This window comes from Astatotilapia calliptera, chromosome 12 (genome assembly GCF_900246225.1).
Source record: "Astatotilapia calliptera chromosome 12, fAstCal1.2, whole genome shotgun sequence".
NCBI classification, from domain to species: Eukaryota; Metazoa; Chordata; class Actinopteri; order Cichliformes; family Cichlidae; genus Astatotilapia; species Astatotilapia calliptera.
This window is the reverse complement of record NC_039313.1, coordinates 22,806,478-22,829,349: the sequence shown is the minus strand read 5'-3', so window position 1 is coordinate 22,829,349 and position 22,872 is coordinate 22,806,478. Positions and strand designations below refer to the sequence as shown.

The 22,872-nt window shown below is 40.8% G+C and overlaps 3 protein-coding genes across 8 annotated transcripts in view; 1 reads left to right on the top strand and 2 right to left on the bottom strand.

The window, feature by feature from the left end:
• The window catches only part of pebp4 (phosphatidylethanolamine binding protein 4), a 53,311-nt gene extending 47,930 nt beyond the window's left edge, over nucleotides 1-5,381 (bottom strand). The window contains exons 1-4 of one of the 2 annotated variants that reach the window (XM_026186665.1): nucleotides 5,266-5,381; nucleotides 4,304-4,357; nucleotides 4,061-4,158; nucleotides 2,275-2,401 (exon numbers count right to left, since the gene is read on the bottom strand). In XM_026186665.1, coding sequence (XP_026042450.1) covers nucleotides 2,275-2,401; nucleotides 4,061-4,158; nucleotides 4,304-4,357; nucleotides 5,266-5,268 — 282 coding nt within the window. In that variant the 5' untranslated portion in view covers nucleotides 5,269-5,381. The remainder of the gene's footprint in view (nucleotides 1-2,274; nucleotides 2,402-4,060; nucleotides 4,159-4,303; nucleotides 4,358-5,265) is intronic. The other variant, XM_026186666.1, reaches the window with a different exon arrangement.
• Nucleotides 5,266-17,203, bottom strand: rhobtb2a (Rho related BTB domain containing 2a). 4 transcript variants are annotated; one of them, XM_026186661.1, is made up of 11 exons: nucleotides 16,863-17,203; nucleotides 16,609-16,753; nucleotides 12,972-13,173; nucleotides 12,772-12,875; nucleotides 12,495-12,680; nucleotides 11,452-12,392; nucleotides 11,231-11,349; nucleotides 10,469-10,619; nucleotides 10,269-10,357; nucleotides 9,288-9,393; nucleotides 5,266-9,173 (listed from the first exon to the last, which is right to left on the bottom strand). In XM_026186661.1, exons 2-11 carry the CDS (start codon nucleotides 16,626-16,628, stop codon nucleotides 8,968-8,970), a joined length of 2,124 nt encoding a protein of 707 aa, XP_026042446.1. In that variant the 5' UTR covers nucleotides 16,629-16,753; nucleotides 16,863-17,203; the 3' UTR covers nucleotides 5,266-8,967. The 4 variants fall into 4 exon arrangements, with proteins under 4 accessions (XP_026042446.1, XP_026042447.1, XP_026042444.1 ...); XM_026186662.1 differs by having other exon boundaries at nucleotides 16,873-17,203; XM_026186659.1 differs by lacking the exons at nucleotides 16,609-16,753; nucleotides 16,863-17,203 and adding an exon at nucleotides 14,843-15,593.
• An 802-nt stretch (nucleotides 17,204-18,005) lies between these two features.
• Nucleotides 18,006-22,627, top strand: ido1 (indoleamine 2,3-dioxygenase 1). 2 transcript variants are annotated; one of them, XM_026186664.1, is made up of 10 exons: nucleotides 18,006-18,193; nucleotides 18,793-18,888; nucleotides 18,989-19,078; nucleotides 19,194-19,312; nucleotides 19,412-19,426; nucleotides 19,522-19,621; nucleotides 19,742-19,859; nucleotides 21,062-21,113; nucleotides 21,215-21,363; nucleotides 21,451-22,627. In XM_026186664.1, exons 1-10 carry the CDS (start codon nucleotides 18,098-18,100, stop codon nucleotides 21,846-21,848), a joined length of 1,233 nt encoding a protein of 410 aa, XP_026042449.1. In that variant the 5' UTR covers nucleotides 18,006-18,097; the 3' UTR covers nucleotides 21,849-22,627. The 2 variants fall into 2 exon arrangements, with proteins under 2 accessions (XP_026042449.1, XP_026042448.1); XM_026186663.1 differs by having other exon boundaries at nucleotides 18,007-18,193; nucleotides 18,959-19,078.
• The last annotated feature ends 245 nt before the right edge of the window (nucleotides 22,628-22,872 follow it).

The window sequence follows — 22,872 nt, the reverse complement described above, 5'->3', positions numbered from 1 at the left end:
ATTGTAGCAATAAGCAATCTAAATATGTGTTCCAAAGAATTTACAGTCACAGAGGAGTGTTTTAGACCACCAACAGGTTCAGAGGTTAAAATATTTATGAAACTACGTTCATGTCAAACATGGGGCCTTCAGCAATCTGTACTCCGAGCTCTTTCTAAAATGTCTCCATTTGTCCTACACCGATTAGCATTTTACCTTTACTCAAGAGACTGTGCGTAATTCAGCCGTGTTTTCAGTTCAGTCACATGAACCAATGCGTATCCCACTCACTTCACACGGTAGATGCTTCTGAAGATGCAGAGAGTAAGCAGGATTTCTAAAAACACTCCATTAGCACACACGCCAGGTTTTCATAACACATAAGTTCAAAGTGGCGAACAGTAGCGCTGAAGTTTGGACACAGAAATCCGCAGTTTTTGTGATCCTTTGCTTTTGTTTTTGGTCATGAGCACATATTTAGATTGAGGTTTATGGGACTACTGCCCATTGTGTTCTATTACAATTACTCAGCAGGCATGCATCCCGTCCCAGTAATGAAGTGGGTGTTACAGTGGGTGGATTTCAGCGGCCACTATTCTGTATTCTTGCTACCGGGTACAAGGGCTGTGTGGCAGAGAATAGCAGCAGCGCTGGCAGCATGGCACGGTGACAGAAAGCGTGGTGGACCAGCAGACCAACCGCAGAACCACGGGCGACAATCTCAGCCTTCAATAGCGTGTGTTTACATAAGTGTCAGGAGAAATGGAGAATTGAGAATTTCAAAGCTGAGCAAATAAAGTTTGTATTGATTTAATCTAACATGTAATCTGTTTTGCTGTCTGACACTGATTCAAGCAATAAAAGAGAATCATGTAAGACAGCATTACAGATAATACGACCATAGATCAAATGGAGTTTGGGCAAGAGAAGGGCAATAGATCATGTTCAAGCTAGACTGCTTAGCTCTGAAATTCATAAACTAGCTCCTAAATCGAGGTGGCTTTCAATTTAAGTTTTCAATTTACAGATGTAGGATTTTTCAGCGCTCTTTCTGTGGAATGGGTCGCATGTCTCTTTCAATCTGCTGCTCACAACTACACAGAAAATGATCCACTGATAAGTAATCGCATAGAGAATTTCACTACACAGATCATCTGAATGTAAGGATTTGGAGAGAACAATAAAGCATCCTCAGCTAGGTGCACTGTCACCTCATTTTCCATTCTTGCTTCAGTCTATTATATATAAATTGTATTTAGGCATGGATTGTTAATGTCATTTTCTTCTTACAAGCAGTAAACATCATCTGATTCATATTCAAATTAAACTTATCCAAAATATTAAGGCTAACAAGAAATTTAAAGCTGTAGCTTCAATTAAATACTTGTGATTTAGGCTGGATCCTTCTCAGCTGTACTGATAAAAATCTTTCTCATCTTGTGTTTAGTGTGTTTTAAACTTGAGTTAAAACTGTTTTCATCTTAAACTTTATTAACTCGTGAAAGATATCATGTCAGAGATTCATTACTGAGAAGCATTCACATCTTTGTTTGCTGTCTGTTGCAGCTCATTTTAATAACTGCCACTAACACCTAACTGAGGGTGGTGATTTATTGTGTGTTGCTTATGAGTTATGTATTTTTTTTCTTTTTTACATTTAGTCATTCAAAGACCAGAAATGAGGACACCAAGCAATATTACCAACTTTACAATTTGATAGTACAAACTATAAGTGCAGATACAACATAACCTTTGTTTGAGACAATTGTTCCTTGAGAGACTTACAAGTGTGGGGTAATTGCACCCCCCTCTGGTGACAGAGGCTGCTGCAATGAAACAATGACGAGTGCAGCTGTGGTAACAGAAGAGGACAGGGATACTCAAAAGTTAAAGTGTTCTGTGATACATATATAAAAAACACTTTATTTTAACTTATGATTTAGAAAGCTGTTATTTAAATTATGCCTCTCAGAAATGTAACGCTAGAGCTGTCCCACTTAGGTACACATGAAACCTTTTTTTATTCATTCCTGCCCCCTAGTGTTGGAAACAAGCATGTGCATATTTCCCCACTTAACGCTGTCTTCACAGAGACAAAATATAATGTTTAACTTTGCCCCCAAACTATAACTGCTAGAATAATTCTGACCATTTTCCCTGCAGAATACTTTAACTAATAAGACAAAATGCTCATATTTAACAACCCTCAGCAGTGGAATAATTATTCTGTGGACACAAATACAGGATTAGAAGGGGGTATTTCATTGCTCTGACATTCCTTAAATGAGGTCTTACCTTCTGCGCAGTAGAGAAGTACACCTGTGGGGCTTTCCAAACTTGGCTGACTTGCTCTCTGAGGCTCTTTGGGATTATGAGGCATTCATAAATGTCCAGCTCTGGGTAGATCACCTCTAGTTCACCACTTTATTGAAGAGACATATTAAAATTAAACTAATTCTATATAGTTTGTATTATGTTGTATTAAGGATGAAGTGAACAGATGCACATCGTAAGATAAACACAGGTAGTTTAACAAAGTGTATATAGCCTGCATACAGCTGTGGTGACATGTTTACCTCCACTCATTGTGGGCATAGATGTCATGGTAATTTGGGGGGTTTAATGATTTTTTTTAAACGGTTCTTTTTCCAGGTAAGAATGATTGCACAGCTTTCATCTTTAATGACTTTAAAAAACAAGAATCGGTGCACAAGTTTGAATTTATTTTGGATTTTCTCAAATCCACAAAGGGTCAAAAGTATATACATGCTACCCCACTAATATTCGTTTCAATGTCACTTTGCAAGATGCACCTGTAGCAGACACTTTGGAATAACTCTGCCTGGATATTTTAGCACTTTTCTTAGCAGAATAGGTAGAATTCATTTAAACTGATTGGTGTTCGGGCATAGGCTGGGCTTTTAAGCATAGTTAACCAATTTTCAATCAGGTTGAGGTGATGTCTTTGGGTTAAGGTTAGCCTGCTTTAGCCACTCCATATTCAGTTTGATGTATATTTGGGATGATTGTCCTATTGGAAAACCCAATTGTGTCCAGATTTCAACTGTCTCGCTGTTGGAAGATTTTAGAGGTAATCCACCTTCTTCATTATTTCATCTACTTTGTGCAATGTACCACTGGTAGCCAAACAGCCCCAGAGCATGATGCTACCACCACCATGTCTGACAGCTGGTACATGGGTCTTAGGCTTGAAAGCCTCACTTTCAGTCCACCAAACACGCCTCCTGTCATTCTGGCGAAACAGCTCAATCCTTGTTTGACCATAAACCTTTTCTCTAGCAGTCATTTGGCTTGTTTATGTGACTTTGAAAAAGGGGCCTTTTACTTGTTTGGCACCCCCTCATGTAAAACTTGCTTCAATCAGTTTCCAGTTTATGGCAGGCTTGAGCCTTGGCGGTTCCTGGGTTGTTCAATTACTTCTCATGTGAGAGTGACAGGTTGGGTCTTCTTCCAGTTAAAATTCAATTCAAAGTTAGATTTTATTTATATGGCGCCATATCACAGCAATAGTCGCCTCAAGGCGCCTGTTTCAGACCACGGCAAAGTGGTGACACATCTGAATAACTTGTACTTAAGTACAGTTCTTTGAATTTGGAATATGCAGTTGTTTAGAAATTGCTCCAAAGTAGCCCTTCCCAGCTTGTGCAAATCTACAATTCCCCTTCTCAGAGCTCCTCAGACTTTCCCATTTTTCTGAGTACTGGTCGATCCAATGCTGTCAAACAAATCCTTTTCACAGTGACAGACAAACTACCACTTGTAGTCAACCATGATCACTACCAAGAACTTAATAGGCCTTGGACTTGTCAAGTTAAAAGACACTGCAGCATCTTCAGCACCACTTATGAAAAGACTGTGCATGCATACTTTTGACCCTGTGTGGATTGGAGAAAATCCAAAATAAACTCACACTAGTGCACCTAATTCTTGTCATATTATAACTCTAAGCTGCGCAACTGTTCCACCCTGGAAAAAGAACAGTTCAAAGAAATTTTAAATATATGAACACAACTGTATCATTGCAAACACACTATGATCACAGCTCTCATTGGTGACTTACTGACAGAAAGAAGCATCCTGAGAGCTGAGGGTGTGTTGTTTTGCTTCCGTGTGGAACAGCCCCAAAAGGATGAGCCCAAAAATAGGAGCCAGTATGGCCTGCAGAACAACAGCGATTAGCCAGCCATCTATCATTTAGGAAATATTCTGAGTCAAACAGTGTTATTCTGCAGCAACAGGCTCTCAGAAACATTGAATTACAGAGTGGCAGTCCAGGTCCAGGTCAACAAACGATTGTGCATACCGGCAGATGTAGAAGAGTCTCTATTTGCTCTGCTTGTTCATCAATGCAGTGTGGCTCCACAAAAGCAAAAGAAAATCAATGATGAGCGTCATGTTTGCCAGACATTGATGGAGATAAATGTCTTTGGAAAGCCACAGCTGTAAGTGATTTTGTAGTTTTTAATGTTATGTAGACACATATTGATACATTGATGCTTAAGTGTGAACAGAAACTCCAATCATAAAGAAGTATCTTCATAAAAGACACACAAAAGCACAAATCAATCACCTGCAGTTAGCCTGGACAGTTGAACTTTTTCCCCTTCACTTACTTAAAAGTCAGCTGATTAGCAAAGCTAGTATGCCTCCGCCCTCCCCGGTCCTTTGTGCTTGATCAGGTTTGGTTACAATTAGGTCGCCTACTGCCACACTCAGCCAATCAGAGCTTAATCTAAACTCACCTACACCTGTTCGACTAGATGACACATCAGCAGCATATCACTACGCATGTTTGCACACCAAGAGAAAAATAACGTAGTTTGCATAAAAAGCACAGGCGGAATTGGGTCCTCACGGCTGTAGGCAACGTCATTGTCCAATCACAAATTTTTAATTTATGTCACGTGTGTCCTTAAACCGAGCCGGTCGCGCGCTACACCGCAAGAATTGCTAATGCATTAGATGCTATATTTAACTTTTAATGGCTCCCATCTCCGTTTCACGTCATTGCTTTCCGTTATATTTTGTTTTCTACTGGTAAACTCAAGGCTGTACTAAAAGCGAGTCCCCATGTCTTTTAATGTGTTATTAACACTAGCAAGTTTAGCCTTTACTTATTTTAGCTTGTTTATATTTATGCAGTGTATTACTGAGCGTCGGAGTGTCTGCGCAAGTCCACAGCTAACCTGAAATAAAACTACACACAGGCAATAGGAATCTAAACTAGCATTAAGAATAGTAGCATGCATGTGTCATAAACATTACCATGTCTCAAAAGTTGTCGGCTGGGGCTTGTTTGGCTGCAGGTTCCTCCTTCTGCTTCAGCTGCTGCTGCCGCCTCTGCGCAGGGCTCGGTCCTTCTGACGTGTGATGAGGCTGCACAAATTTCACGTAACACGACCAAATAAACAGACTCCACCATACCGGACTCCACGTGTTGCTCTTTGTTTATTTAGTAAATATTATTTACACGTTTTCAAGAACACATGCTACAGAATTTCATATTTATAGCTCCCAAACAATAAAAACAGCTCTTGAGAACGAAGACAAAGAAAATAAAAACCTGGTGACTAAACAAAGTGTCATCCAGGTTTTGAACACTGAGAAAACATTCAAGTTTTTTTTTTCTTTTCTTTTCTGTTATTGTTTTGTTTTTGTTTTTAATTTTATTTAATATTCAACCATTTCTGATCAAGGCCTCTTAAACTATGCAGTAGTGATTGTGCAGCATATAATATATATTCCTGGTGCTGCTAAAGCTCCCTTTGGTTTGTGCTTCTCTGCAGCTGTGATATTAGCACCCAAACAAATGGAAAAGGGCCCCAGTAGTAACTAATTTATAATTCATGATCTTATTTTTCTTCTTCTTTATTTTAACCTGATGTTGTCTACTTCTTCATCTAATGATGTTGCAGTACCCTTTAATGCAATTTGAAGAGAACCCGGTGCTACAAAGCAGTGCAAGTTTATACTTTCAAAGTCAGACATTTCATTATGCATAGTACAAAACAGTATGTATGTTAACCTATGCAATAGCTTGTATCGATTGCTATGTCGAGTTCGACTTGCAGAAGTCAAATATATATGTATTTACATTTAGAGTTACCATCTAGCTTCCAGTGTCCACACTATCTTAGCATTTTGCTACTATGCAGTCTCAGAAATTGGAGCTCAGCGGAGTACATAAAGAAACTTTAAAATAATGAAACAAAATTTTGAAATCCCTGCATTAATTTCATGGTTAATGTCACAAATTTGATGGTTTCTCATTAGTCTAGTGTGGCCTTAATAGCCAGAGTCTTTAATCTTGTCGTTCAGCTTTAAACAAACAAACAAAATCATAAACCTTTAGCAGTGTTCAAACTGACACACACTCACTGGACTCTTCGAATCACACACTGACTGATTGCTTTATATCCAAATTATGGATTATGTACATTTATAGATACACACACAGCCTAGAGAGCACCATTATAGCTTACGATATAGCAAACAAACTAGTGACCACAGTAACACTACTTTACATTCAATAGCACACACTACAGTACACTGTACATTAAGGCATGAGGTGTTCTTGATGCAAAACAGCAGAAGATTCGCTGAGAAATGCGATGCACTGAGGAATGGAAACCATGTCTTAACGAACGATGAACTTCATCAGTCCTACCATCAAGGCAAGCTATAGCAATATAGACCCTCCTGCTGCTAAAGTACACCAAACTGTATTTTGAGTTATCTAAACACTATCTATTACTCAAATAATTGAGCACTTAAAAACATTCAGAATTAGAATAAAATCAGAGGGTCATCAGCCTTCTGGTGTTTGCTGTCATCTATGCTGCTGATTAAAATTCCTAAAAATGAAAGTTCTCAATTTTTTCTTTGCTTAACAACAGATGATTTAATATAAAAGACAGCAATTTAAAGATACCGCTTCGAACACCAGGACCACCACTCTGATATGCGTTACATTTTTAAACGACTGCAAATTAATGTCTTCTATTTTGGCGGGGCTCTGTTCATGCAGTGTAGTTATTACTCAAGGAATTGATACAAGCAATACATTTAGCCTTTTTCACTGAATTAATTCATACCACTTAATTATTTTAAACTCTTTTCTTGGCTCTAATTATGTCTACTTAAAATGCAGTTGAAAAGAATTATCATAATGGATTAAAGCAAGCCTGAAAAGCAAATGCTGGAACTGATTCTTTTACATAGCATTAGCATGTTTTATGAATGTAGATCTTTATAATGCAATGTGTCTACTTTACTATCCTATTTTACTAGTAGTCAACTGTATATTTGAACTGCCTGTAAATTGTATGTATAGTAAGATATATAATGGAGGTAAGCACAATGAGTATTAAACAAGTTTGTAGCTGCACAGTAACTAAATGCAAGTCAGATGAGTCAAGTCTGTATTCAGTGTGTGTATTACTCGGTAATACTGTATAATTCTGCTCACTGCCTGCAGTGCACATTTTTAGGTAACAGCACATTAGAGTGATGCAAGTTACTTGCAGTTGATATATTTTTTTTACAATTTACAATACCACCCATCTTCACTGAGCGCCGTGACTGCTGATCGAAATGCTGCAGCCCTTCTGACAGTCAAGTACAACCGTAATGACAGCTCTGAACGTATACTGTGAGGCGTCCAAAACAAATCAAGAAAAATGATTTGATTGAAACCTTTTCACAACTGTTTTGGAAACATTTTGAACATCTTAGCAATGCAGCCAGTTCCCAGTTCCTTTAAAAGAAATAATAAAGATCTGTTTGAGTGTGTCATGATGCCAAACTGTCCTTAACGCTGTTCAAAAGGATGCCAATACTGGAAGTTCGTGTGTGTGTTTGTCTCTGCAGAGAAGAGTCCAGAAAGTGCTGGGTGTGTAGAAGATGTACTGATGAATTCACATGAAGGGCCGTGAGGAGGCCTCATGCATGCGCGAGTCTTACATATCCAAATGCAACCTCTAATCAACTAAGATCAATCGCTAAAGCCTAAATCATCACCAGAGAGAGAGAGAGATACACATCGCTGTCACAGAGTCCACGTGGTCTCTTCAACTCCAGAAATGCAGCTTTGTGGGAAACTAGCGGAAACCTTCAGTGAAGAACTGATAAAAATCCTCATTGAATGACACGTAGTAAATATTATTGATCTGGTTTGTTTTTGCTGGCATTTTACTGAAAAGACTGATTCTTTCTCTGATTTGGGATCTCTTGTGTCTCCGGACACTGAATCAATTCATGTAAACGACAGCCCTTTTGTGACAAGAGGACACAAATCACAAGTTGATTGTGTCCAGGCTTGCATCGCCTTCAGTGATGCAAGCTGTACACATTCAAAAATAGAACGACTGTACAAAAATATACATGAGTAGAAGTTGCCAGTATTTTATAACTTATGCATCCACGATAATAATAGGCATGATCGGAGTAACTGTTTCCAGGTAGGCCATGCTATTGTTACATCCTGTGTGTTATATCTCTGAGACTTAAATTCTGTGTTGAATTGCTGGTTGTTGCAGCTGATTAGCAGCACTTGGTTATCAGTTCAATGTAACTGATGACACCACGGGTGAAAGGTTCTGTGCCAGCAGAGTCCTGTTTTTTAAACTTAAAACTCAGGTGGCAGAACGCACAACAATCCACGTGAGGTGATATTTGCGCCAGATATACTGTACCGTTTGTCAGTAAGGTTCATATCACTGAGATTTGAGTCTCGCGTATAACAAGCTAAAAATCTAAGAAACAAAACTCATTACTTTGACCGCTAGACTGAGCTGAGCTTGGAAACCTGGAGTGCTGTTTGACTGCAGAGGTAAGCAAACAGTAAATGTAACTGTGTGCCTGAATAATTGGGGCATATCTAGCCAGCAGCGCTTATGTTTGACTGGAGCTTTTACAGCTTGCATCCACACTGACGCGCTGCAGAGTGGGCCTCTCCTTACCACTCCGTCAGATGACTGCAGATGAGCCAGAAGATGGAGAGTTCGAGTTAGGGGAAGAAGGAAGGTTCCAGAAGAGCCACTTGCGTTTACACTGCCTCCTCTGGTACAGGTAGTCCTCCTTGTCGCGCTCTTTGCGTGCCCTTTGGTAGTGGTCGTCTTCTTTCAGGTACCACACCGGCGGCCAGCGATGTTTCTCAAAGTATTCTTGGTTCTCTGAATCACAATAAATATTTTCAAGACAATCTTTTCTTTAGTTACTCTCTGTCTCACACTGGTGTTCGCTACTAATGAGAGGAGAGCATTAAAGATTAATCAGATGTTTGTTACCTGCAGACTTGGCCTTCATATCTCGGGGAAACTTGCGGCAGATGCTGTTGTAGTTGGTACAGATGTGGTGAAGACACCAGCCAGTGAGCTGCTGGGCACCGTGGAACTGTCAGCACACAAAGTCATATATCATCACTCTGTGTGTTTTGTTTTGGAGATAAAAAGCAGTGCTGGGGTTTGCTGACATGAAGTGCACATATTAAAAAAAACAATCTATATTTGGAGTACAGAGGCCATTTGAGTTGACCTTACATTTAGACTATCTTGTTTACACTTCTTTGTCAGAGCCATTAAGTAAATTTGTACTGCACTTAGAAGCTTAGTCATGGTAGCATTACTGTGCTAATTTTAGCATGCTGCAGTTAGCATGGCAACTAACAAAGTACAGCAGAAAGTAACAAATTCTAAGGATTCCAATATATATCAACAGTCTTTCTCCAATATATTTCCCACAAATCTACCCCTTTTCTTTTCCTTGCTAACAAGCGAAAACACAAACACACAGAAAACAAACAAAAAAAATCTAACAGCCATTAGCCAGTTTGATTTGTTTGCTATATTCTGGTCTGGCAAAGCAGGCGGCAGTGTAGTAATTTAAAAAAACAACATGAAAATTCATTTTAATGTTTGTGTTTCAGTGGTGAATTGCACCAAATAAATTAAAAATGAGCAAAATGAGCTTGCCGGGTAAATGGAAAATATACCCATTTGAAACTTAATGACAGGATGATGTACAGTGCTGAGCATGATTCCTGTCTCCCAGTTGCTCACTACACCAAAAATCCTTCAGCTAGGTAAGGGCAGTTTAATTTAATGTGTCTTTTGCCCCACCTACTGCCTGTGAAAACTATTTTAGCCTCAAGAGAAGTCCCCTCTGAGAAATGCCCTCATTAATAATAAAAATAAAATCTATTTTGTCACAGCGTTGTGTAAGTGCGTTAAGAACAATCCCTGCTCGGAATGATTGGCAGGTCACACTACCTGGGCCATATCCAAGTACACCAGCACATCTCCATCGATGTCAGCCCCCATCATCGCCGCCTCCGTCAGCACTGTTACTGTGTAGAGTTCTGAAAGAAACATAAAAGTTGCTCTCTGTAGGCAACAGCTTGGAAGGGCACACTGCGGCTGCATGTCATACAATCCTGTACTTTACAGGAAAATGATACCAAATGTAATACCTGTAAGTGCAACCAGGTGGGGGAGGCAAAGTCGATTGGCAAGAACAATGAGCTCCATTGCATCCAGATCCGAGCGAGAACAAAAGCGGCCCGTGTACAGATATTCTAGCACAGCCCTCATACAGCTGCGAGTTGTGTTGGGGAACAGCACCTTAGGAGCAGAAAACATACAAAATATAACATGATTCAGGTCCTGAAGGATTCAGCAGGTGTGCACAGAGAGAGGAAGAGCGAGAAGGAATCTCCTGTACAACATTTTACACGATCAGACTACAAAAAATATTTACTTTTTGTGCAGCAAGAGAGGGACACATCGTGAGTTTCATAGGTGATCTAAATATAGCTTTACAGAGCTATCTGATACACTATGGATCATTTGAAAAGACACAATCTCAATTCCAAACGATCTAAAAACCTTTTCTCCTATCAGGCGTTTTATGAATCTGTAGTACTTTTAATTCATAGTAGAATCAGGCACAATTAGCAGGCCTCAGAGAACTGCAGTACACTTGGATCACAAAGCCAGTGTAATTGTATTAGAGCAGATTTGCAGTCCTCTAATTATACTTTTTACACACTTCACGTAGTCCATTGGTGTGCTACACGAGCCACTTTGTGTATTTGAGATGTGCTACACAAGTGTGCTTTCTTTAATTATAAGCTAATTAAATGCACTTTTATTTGACTGGTAATGAGTATGTAACTATAAATGCTGAACTACGTGTTTCATACAGGGCTGATTTTAGCCTGTCCTCGACTCACCTCTTTGGTGCAGCTCTCAACAAAAGGCCCGCCAAACATAGCTGCCATCCAGTCACAACTAGAGATGAGTAAAGGCTTGTGGGCCATGATCGTCCCATCATCTAGCTTGAAAACTACATCTGCAACGCAGAAGTGAGAGCTAGTAAAACCTCACTTACACCGGCATCCACTCTACTTCAAGCTGGGCAGACAAACAAATACATGTAATGATTTGCTCTCACCAGAAAAAGTGCCTTTGGCCAAGCACTCTTTGACTCTGTTTGTCCGCCGCACATGGAAGGCTTTGGTGATTTCTTGGTTCATGAAGGCTTCATTGTTGAGTATGTTTGCCACCATCATCCGCAGGTCAAAGACCTCCAGCAGCTCAGCGATGTGAGCAATGTGCATTAGCTCTTTTTCATTCTCGTCTAGCTGGCCAGTGTACAAGTAGCGAAGAACTGCTCGAAAAGGACCGAGCTGCATGGACTGGTCCATGTGGACTACAGTCATAGGCCTGGGGCTGTATGTTATGGGGTCGTCCACAAGCTCTTCCTGGATGCTGACAAAGGCTCGGCTCCACGAGGAGAGCAGTCTGCCCCGCCGGGCGACCTCGGAGTCTTTCAAGGTCCCATCACTAGTGCAGGCCCTCAGGTTGGCCTTGTCTCCATCATCGCTGCTCTCACAAACATCAAAGCTTGCGGCACGCATCAGCAGCTCTCGCCCAGAGATCGGACCCCGAGGGGGCTTTTCGGTCTCCTCATTTTGCATGTCCATAATAAAGAGGTCGTAGAACTTTGAAGAGGATGTCGCCAGGTATATCTTGTGTGCGAAAATCTTTTGTCGCTCCTGCAGGACCAGGATGACATCGGCACAGTGTGGGTCCTCGAGAAGACCGGCTGGATGCTCCTCTGTGGTGGTAGGGGGAGGTGGCACAGTGATTATAGGTGGGGGAGGTTTTGGTGGCAAGAAGGGTGCCTGAAGGAGAGGTCGCTGGACATTTCTGAGGTGAGATTTCCAAAACTGCAGGTGGCGGCGTGAAATGAGCGCAGCTCGGATGGCGTTATCAAAGACGTCCTTGACTCCAAACTGAGCAACAACACTGGTTTCATAGTATGGTACTCCCAGCTCTTTGGCCACCTCCCGGCCTCTTTCTGGGGGAAGAATCTCACTGGATTTTATTGGTCTGAAAAATAACATATCAGAAGTTAATCGGAAGTAAATCAACCTTTCGGCCATGAAACTTGAAGGTTCTTGCATATAGAGAGATAAATGCAAAACTGAGTACCTAGCTAAAGGCCTCCGTGCCCTGTTCACTGCCTCCAGGTCAGCATAGCGCAGGTCCAGCTGACAGCCTACCAAGATGACAGGAGCACGGGGACAGAAGTGTTTGATCTCAGGGTACCACATAGTCTTTACATGGTACAGAGAGTTGGGATTGGCGATTGAGAAGCACAAGACCACAACATCAGACCTGAAGGGAAGCCAGAGGGCAAACTTGCTTATTTCAGGTAAGATGAAAGCAACTGATGGTAAAAAGACCATAGAATTTCACATTTTCCCACCTGCCATATGCAAAACGCCGGTCCTTATGATGATCTCCAAAAGTATCCCAAAGGCGGAGTGACACACTGACATCATCCACAACATCTCTTGAGCGCTCCAAAACCTGATAGATGCCAAAAAAATATTTGTATTTCTACAACCACCAGCTTCTCTATATCAAGGGACAAAAAACCCAAACTATTTGAGCTTTCGTACTCACCTCCTGGCATACTCTGTATTGGTCAATTGCCCAGACCGTGGGTACATGTGTGGCGAGTAACTGGTACTGAGTCAGGGTGGCATTGCAGGCCCGGGCGCAGATGAGGCGGGTCTTCCCAACTGCATTGTCTCCTACCACCACACACTTGATAGTTTCAACGTTTGGTCTCTCATAGTCCATATCAGAATCCGTCAGCTGGGGCCTGTCAGAATATAAAGGTGTGCAGAAAGTCGTGTATTAGCACTTTCAGTCCTATACTACCCTGCCATGAACGCTACAGGGACTGACACTGACAAGGCTTCATCTGCACTGCTAATTCTGCCTGCAGAGCTATCAGGGGATGGTCTCGTGACTTCCTTGTGTCTATTCACAGGTTCCCTTTTATTGTTCCTGATGTAGAAAAGAATGAAAGTACTGAGCAAACAACAACGGGAAATATACAGCAAATCAGAGCTAGGCGATAGGTTGGTTTTATTCAACCTTAATTAAAAGGTAGAGAAAAGGCACTCTTAGTTTCAAAAGAGTTAAATAAGTTTAAATGCTACTGCTCCTCTTTTAATAAAGGCTGCTGCAATGCTACATGTGTGACACATCCCTGCAATTCTTCCAACCATCAGCAAACCTAAAATTCCCTTTCTTTTTTCCCCATGTCATTACATCTCAAGCATAGCACCCCAACCTTATACCTCAGAGCTTATAACTTAAGTCATCACAGCCCTCATGCATGCGGCATGTACCTAAATGAAACAATAGGAATAGGTAAACAGACTATTTCTGTGTCTTGAAAATGGTTGCTGACGATTTAGGTCGCTGTTCCAGTTTCCAAGGGAACTGTGGTTGGTGTCAGTGTGTTAGACCCTATATCAGACAAGCCTCTGTGATTTATGCTCTTTTTTGATTTGATGTATAGAGACAACACCACTGTTACGTGTCGTAACGTGATTTTGAACCATCTGAAACCCAAGTCACGCCATGTTTAATTTACACATCCAGAGCTTACACGAATAAACAAGAAATCTCCATCCGAGCCCCCCCCCCCTCTTGAAAGCGTAAGCGGACTGGAATATAGCCTCCATTCATATTTATATTCTCAGATAGTGCTGCCTTCTTATGAATGAAGCCAGCTACCCCTACCTGGAAGTCAAGTGCCCATTATCAGGAAAAAACAAAAAAGCAGCTCCCTTTCTAAAGCATAACTTCTGCTGTTCTTATACTAAAAGGACTTTCTATCCAAAACACTTTTGCAGCATCATTTGCTTACTTTGGTTCACACAGTGCTCTAAATATTACTATCAAGGGTTACTATGATTTCTTTGCCTCATGGTCACTTTGTAGCCATTCATAAAAAAATCGGGCTCTTCATTCACTGCATAGTCCGCATCACCATAGGCTTCTCTCACCTTTCAAAACAACTCGCAGTCTGACCTTAGGCTGGGCCTGTCTGATACTATAGAGATACCCCGCCCCTACAATTGCTCATTCAAATGCCCTTTCCTGTTACAGACTACAATGCGCAACTCACGAATTAATTAATGATTTTTTAAAATGTGGTGAGATATACTATATAACGCACAGTGCCTTAAGTCGATCATCTTAAAAACACATTTTTTAAGGAGCCTCGGTTATCTGCCATAACAAGGATGATAAAAACGTGCATACCCTACCAGAAGGACCGAACAGTGCCTCCCTCCACCACCGAGACACTAGTCATGAGGCTCTGCTGCATTACACGTTATGTAACGCCCCGTCACTGACTCTTGAGCCTGTTTATCCGGCTCCGAGTTCATCGCAAAAACCAGCCTCCCCCCATAAAATAAGCGAATTAAAACCACTCTGACGCTGTAGTCATAACGGTTGCCGACCATCCTTACCGCAACATAAGGAAGTGCTGCATCGGGTTGGTCGATGAACGAGATAAAAAGCAGGGCTCCATCGGATGCGTCTTGCACCTGACGGCAGCTCGTATTTAACTTCATCTTCAAGGCGAGGTGAACGAGGCTTGGAAATAGCCGATGTTTCAGGAAAGGTGCTCTGGATCGGTGTGACGAGCCCGATGGCACTGGCAGAAACGCGGACGCTGAGGTGAAGTCTAACGGTGCGATGCAGAGCTGCAGCCCTGGCCGTCATAGACCCACCTCCACTTACTGGATGGCCTCCGTAGCTAATAATAGGCAGGCGCACAGACGGGAAAAAAAAGAAAAAAGAAAACCCCCAAACCTATTTATTACAAAACACTGATCCGCTCATACTTTATACTTTATTTAGCCCAGGTTATGATTAATTCATGCAACCCGCGAGACCTCGGACACGTTAAGCATGACTGATCAGCTCCCTTCTAATCATAGTGGTGTAAGAAGGGGTGTGTCAGGTGGATTTACAGCGGAGAAAGACCAGGGATTAACTTTTGAATGCATGTATACACTAAAACACACACACACACTCACACACCCTACACGTGCAGCAACTTGCAGGCATGTCGGATACACGACAAAAACGGAATAAATTCCTGTTTGTTTAAGACATAAGAGACTTCACTGTAATTGTGACACTACCACACCATGAAAACGAAGTTAGATTGTACTCAATACAATTAGTAAGTAAATAAATAAATTAATAAAAAAAACCCACAACAATAAGAAAAAAATAATAACAATCTAACTAAAAAACGCTTAAACACTAATAGAAATTAAGAAATAATACAAATATATTAAAGGAAATACACAGACTTTAGCAGACTTTTGAGACTCTGTCCCTTTTTTACAAGTTGTTATGAAGTGCACATTTTATATTTTGATATGACTCACATTATCACTACAAATACGTTAACTGTTAACATTTGCCTCGTCATTACAGTGTCACGCAATGTTCCCTCTAAGCTGCGCGCGTGCGCAATTGCGCAATGCTGGCACGGTCTCTGCGCACAAAAAATCTGCGTTGCGCACAAAAAAATCTAACCTGATTTGAAATTAAAATTGAAACTTTAACAATTCTGTTTTGCAGTGTTAGTCAGTAAGTGACTGGCTGCGCCAGTGGGCTAAAGCAGTTAATTAAAAGTAGTCTAACATAAATGTAAATGTTGTAATTAATAATTAGCCAATTAATTAATAAACCATGTAACTTGGATGGATTCGATGCTGGCGTGACCACAGTGGACATGTCTACTGATGTTGCTCACAGTGGTCCAAGGGACCGCTCAGGGAGTTTGTGTGTTCGCTCAGACACATGAAAAATTAGAGGGAACATTGGTCGCAAGCACGTACTTTGACTTTTAAATTCCCAAATTTGAATTATTTTTCTTTCATATTACCAAAATGATTCTGTTTGGAGCTTCTTACTTAGCAATAAAGACCCAAGAGACCTACGAGAGTCGTAGGTCTGTAAGTCACCGCCGTTCATCAGTTTGTGTTAAAGCTTTTATTTTCAGCATTAAAACAACTGTGTTCAGTGAATCAGATTCTCCTGGATTTACTTGACATTTATCATAATCACCATACATCATCCTTCAGTGTCAGCAGCTAGCTAATGTCAGCTATTTAACTGCAAAAACATATCAATGGATCTAATTGGCAGGAAGTTTAGCTATTGTTTAACTTCAGTGATTTAACACACACGCACAAAAGAAAAAAAAACAACTCACTCATGGGTACTGACAGCCATGGTTTCCAAAGTTAAGGCCTACTAAAAGTGAGTTTGCACTGTCAGTGAAGTAGCACTTCCTTAAAGTCCAGCTCCCTGGCAGACCGCTGTTGTCCTCAGCCTCAGTGTTCCAGTTATTTTGTCATCTGTGTTAGAAAGCACAACAATGCAGTCTGGTGTTTGTTATCTATGTTTCAGAAGCAAGAGGATCAAATTACAGCTGACCTTTACACCGACTTGCAAATGTTACAATACCGAAGCTTACGTGGAGTTGCTCAAAAAGAAATCAGACCGCTGAGCTGATTTTAACAAAGAAACTTCTCCAACAGATTCATGTCCTAGTGCGGGTTCATTTCATTCAGTATTTCCAAAACACGTGACAAATCGCAAAGTGAAATGCCGGTTTGTTGGCGCTCTGGAGTACTGAGTATTACTGGCCTGATTCATTTACTGTTTACGCACATACACTGTGCGGTGCATGGTTTGGTTTAAGGAAACTGCAGTGTTCAGTCTCCTCCAGCAGGTGAGGCTGACAGTCTAAATTTGACTTAATCCTCTTTTATATAGAGGGTAGAGAAAGTCCCTTCAAAATAAAAGCCACGCGGCATAAAATGTTATAGGCAAGGCAAGTTTATTTATATAGCACAATTCAACAAGGTGATTCAAAGTGCTTTACAGAGACATTAAAAAACAAAAATAATAAAAAGCATGATTTAAAATTGATTAAAAAAACAGTAAATAAAATCAGTAGTTAAAATATAAGTTTTGAAATTTAAGCTTAAAAGTGTGGATTTGGTGCTTTATTCAAATGCAGCTGAGAATAGGTGAGTCTTCAACCTGGATTTAAATAAACTGAGTGTTTCAGCTGATCTGAGGCTTTCTGGGAGTTTGTTCCAGATATATGGAGCACTTTTGTTTAAGTAGCAGTCTTTTATAGCTCTCAGTCAAAACATAAAGAGCGTGTTATCTTCAGGATATGAATACAAATTGAAAAAGACACGCCTACGCACGTTATTAACTCATTATTAGCGTATTTATTTATTGTTTCAGATGAATCTGCTGTCAAAGAGTTCTTAAACAAAAGGCTGATAAACAAATGATTGTGCTTTTGTAAAAGTAACATATCTGTTCCTTATTTGTTATCAGTTACGTTCCTGATAACCCGTAGGAAATGTGGGAAAACAACAAGGTGTTTTTTTTTTACAACATGCAAAGCATCCCAACTGGCTTTAGTTTCTTCTTTGCATAACTTTAACAGTTTGGACGGTTATAGATCAACCAAGCGTGACACCGATTATTTGTTTCATACTATATGATTCACAAAGTGAAGTATTGATTTTCTACAGTTGGAATTGTGCAACAGCAGAACTCAGGTATAAAGGTTGTGTAAGCAATACCTTTGTGCTCAAGTCCAGCCAGACTGGGGTGTCCGGGATCATTCAGCTTGTCAGAGGATCATTGCAGTTTTTGGTGCTTGCTTTGTTTTCTCTATGGCTTCTGCTGAAACAGACCAGACCGAAGCTCTCTTCTCTCTGAAGTCCTACCATGTCTCAGAAGAACTCGGCTTCATCCTTCCAGATCCTTTGGTACGTTGAAAAGCTCTTTTGAAGTTCTGTGTGTGTTATTTTAGCTTTGCTTGTTTCAAGTTTGTGATGTAACATTATTACATTTTATTCACATTGTATTACTTAAAAACCAAACCTTTAATAAGAATTTGCCAATTACATTAATCCTTATAGCGCCAAAAAAGCTGTTATAAAAATATTAACTTTAGTATTGATTGAGACCAACAAAGATGAAGGAAGTGAGCATTATTCCTGGAAGACGTTTACAAAATCACATTTTTGCATATAGAAGAGAGCAAAAATGGAGAGAACAATAATGTTCATAACTTCTGTAGTCAGAAATAAAACATGAAGCACAGTGATGGATGGGAGAACTGGTTCCTAAAAAAGAAGCTTAGTAAGTTAAGGTCCTGCTTGGACACAAGCACACAACACACATGATGGTCACAAGTTGTGAACATTTCATTTTGAGCCCCTTGAGCCATTTGGATTTTAGTGAATTTGTTGCTTTGCCATTTGAGGACAACATGAACTTGGATTTGTTTGCATTTTACACCAACTACAGTTGTGTTAAATGGTACTGACCAACATTAACATTTTCTCATGATGTGCATTTAAAGGAAGAGCTTCCACCTTATTACCAGCCATGGATGGATATCGCCCTGAGAATCCCAGAGCTTGCGCAGTCCCACGAGTTGCGCTCCCGTATTAACAAGGTATTTATAATGACAAGCACCATTCACGATGACTGTGAAGCAGTTGCTCAGTACAGTTGTCTATGACCAGATGCCACTGCTGAGCAGCAACTTTCTGCAGAAACACAAAGAGTTACGACTGGCCCACCTGGCTCTCAGCATGATGACCATGGGCTACGTCTGGGAGGAGGGAGAGAAAGATACAGTTGAGGTAACTAACTGTCTGTTAGTTTTTCTTTTTCTTTTGCCTCCTGTTTTCTGAATGCTACATGTTACCTTAAGTGATTCAGTTATTATGACTGATTTCTCTTTCATATTCTTTTAAGATACTGCCACGCAGTCTGGCTGTTCCATACTGGGAGGTGTCACAACGCTTAGGGCTTCCCCCAATTATCACACATGCAGATGCAGTATTGGCTAACTGGAAGAGGAAAGATCCTGACGGGTAAGGCCGCTAATCTCCTGCCAGCAGTTTGAGTAAACCCAGCAAATGTGTATAAATATGTCCTGTTTTTCATGTCCATCTGTATATCTGCTGTGCCAGGCCTTTCAACATGGAGTGAGTAAAATTCTGTTTCTGCACACAGTATAATACAATATGTGCTATCATACTATAATATGCACAAAGTTTCATGGCTTACATTTGTCAAACAGGAACCTGGAGTTGTTGGTCAGCCTCCCGGGTGGAGAAAGTGCCCGAGGTTTCTTCTTGGTCACTCTGCTGGTGGAGCTAGCTGGAGTTCCTGCGGTGAAGGTGAAGATACATTAAAAACAGGAAACATCCTAAAATGTGCACTTGATAATTGTTGTTAACAGACAAATATAAGGGCACCCTTAAAGCGAGGACATTTCTAACCGAGCCACTGCTTTGTAGAATATTCCCACGGTGATCAATGGTGTGAGGTGTGGCGACACCGAGGCTGTGGCCAGAGGCTTGGAGATCATCAGCCGGTCTATTGAGGACATGACTGACGCACTCAAACTGATGCAAGGTACTTATTCAGATGTAAAACCTAAATGTGTTACAGCCTTTTTCCAAAAATGTTTGCACGTTATGTTATGTGAAGGCTGATGTGCAGGCAGGAGTGGTGGTAAGGAGGACCCAATGTGCAGACACTTGGAGGCAAACGTTAATTCAAAAAACTCAGCTTTATTGCTGGATGGTAGAAAACAGAAACCTAACTGAACTAAGAACATAAACTAAGCACCAAACCAGTTGACAGGCAAACCACACAGCATGGTAGACAGTAGATCACAACACAGAGGAAAACACAGGGCTTAAATACACAGAGGGAGCAATCAGTGAATGAGAGACAGGAGAGAAACACAGCTGGGACAAATCAGGGCTAACGAGACAAGGGAAGCAAAACCAGATGCATTAATATGAGACACGGACTTTCAAAGTAAAACAGGAAACATAACACAGAGACACGGACTTGACAAGGGGATACAGCTGACAGGGGAGACAGCGCAACTATAGAACACAGAAACATAAACCATAAGACAGAGAACTCTAACAAAGACACCAAAAGACTAGAAATGATAAATAATGGCAAAATCAAAGTTCAATAATAATGAAAACTCAAAACTCTGGGTCAACGACCCAGGTCTCCCAAAACATTATGCTGTAGACAGGGTTAGGGTTAGTTCAGGACATGGACTTGTTTAACTTTGGTCTTGCTTTTCTAATATGTATGGAATATGATGCGGTATGATTGCTGAAATGATGTTCTCTATCTTGTTTAAACAGTATGTATGTTTTTTTTTGGTTGAGTTGTTAACTGTGTTTCAAAAAGTGTTTTTATCCCTATGCAGTTAAATAATTTAGCATAGTTTGCAATGCAGTGGCAGCCGAGGGTCCAAAGATCACAGCTGTTTGTTGTTTGCTTTCAGCATACAAAGACTTCTCAGAGCTTTAAATGATGTTTAACACGGGTAGAAAACTCCCTTCCCTGAATCTTTTTAAATTTAAATTGGGAGTTATTTGTAAATGACTGAAACGTTTACCTGTGCTGTCTTGAAATGTATGACCCTGCCTCTTGCCCAAAGCCAGCTGGGATAGGTTCATTGATAAAGAAAGAAAAACGTTTTTTAATGATTGCAAATGATTCAATTCTTGCCTTTTTCTTTTCTTTTTTTTCGTGATTATTGTAAAATGAATCCCATTAACAACTGTTTTCTTTTCTTCCCTAAGTGCATGTGGACCCTTCAGTCTTCTATGGCATTATGAGGATCTACCTGTCTGGGTATAGAAATCTATTGCTGTTTTCTCTCGATTCACATAGTTGCAAAGTGAAACATGTTTTTGAGACCTATGTGCGTGCCCGTGTCACATAATCATACTTAGATGGAAAGACAACCCGTGTATGCCAAAGGGGCTGGTTTATGAAGGGGTCCAGACAGCGCCGATGAGGTATTCAGGAGGGAGTGCTGCACAAAGCAGTCTGCTGCACTGTTTTGACGAGCTTCTGGGAGTCAAACATGAACCAAAAAGTGGTAAAAAGGCTGATGAATTGTCAATAACATGATCCCAACTGTGCCAGAGATGAATGTAAAGAATTCACTGCTTTTGTTTTTCCCCAGCTTCCTTTCTAATCTACATGAGGGACTACATGCCACCCCTTCACAAGAAACTGATCAACGACATCTCCTTGCAGCCGTCCCTGAGGAGTTTTGTCCAGCAGCAAGATCGCAAGGACCTCAACAATGTCTTCGATCTCTGTGTTAAAAAGCTGCTGGCTTTGCGCAGCTACCACATCAATGTCGTCAGCCGCTTTATCACAGTACCTGCTGCCCGTGCTCGACAACTGCGTGACCAAAACCACAACTCAGATGGCGAGATGATCAGCAGAGCACCCACAGCACTTGAGGAGAGGGGCACCGGAGGCTCAAGCATAATGTCTTTCCTAAAAACTGTGAGGGATCAAACAAAAGATACGTTGCTGCCCGAGGCGAGCAGAGAAATAAAACATCACAGCTGAACTGTCATCACAGAGGAACCGCGAGTCATGCAAATCAAATAAAACCACCAGAAAAATCAACTCTGATGACTTTCCGCACTATTTCACTTGTCTTTAAAAGGATAGCTTTTGGCAGAATGAAAGCGAGGGGCCTCTTTTGATTGTCTTCCATGTAGCTTTGGCGGGTCTGTAAACAAACCTCAGCCTAATAGACACGAGTGATACCCGTCAATCGATCCAAACCATGATTTAAACCACTACTGTTGCTTTCCATTACACGCAACCACTAATCGCTTCTTTAATCTGAACTGGAATGTGAAAAAAAGAGCATCATTTCAAGATCCAAATATTTTGATGACATTTAAACATTAAACAGTTGAAATCAGTACTAACACTCCTGTAATTTTGGTAAATGAGACTGAGAAACCAAGATCAAGTGTATTTTTCAAATCACAAAGATTTCTTGGTTTCTCCAGCCTGAAGATTATCTTAAATCATCCACCGCTGGTATGGAAGTAAAAACAACTGACTTTCTGCTTTTAAGTAAAATAATCAGGGAAAATAAAGTACTGCAGTACCGTGTGAAACCATGGTAGGGCACTAAAGGGCAGCATTACGATGAGCTACCAGAGTGGGCAGCCTATGAGAGAAGCAAGCCTGATTTGGCCTTGACAAGCAAAACTGACCCCATGATGATAATGTGTTATTCATTAATTGCAGTCTTGTGATGATGTATTGAAATTCACATCCACTCATTAAAGTACCAGGATGGAACCTGACTCTTCCATCTCAGAAAATAATCGTCCTTTGTTGTGTCTTAACTTCGTGGCACTGATTCAAAACAGGGTTGTCATGTCAGAACACAAAGCAGAGCAGAGACGCATCGACTTATCAGAGTGGTTACCTCAGCTATCCTGCCTTCTTCCTCCAGCCCACATCCAGCCCTCACATGCCCCACCATACTTCCTGAACCCACTGTGTGGAAAACCCAGGGCAATGAAGGGATGGATTGTGCCATGAATGGCTCATGCTGTGTAATCTTCTC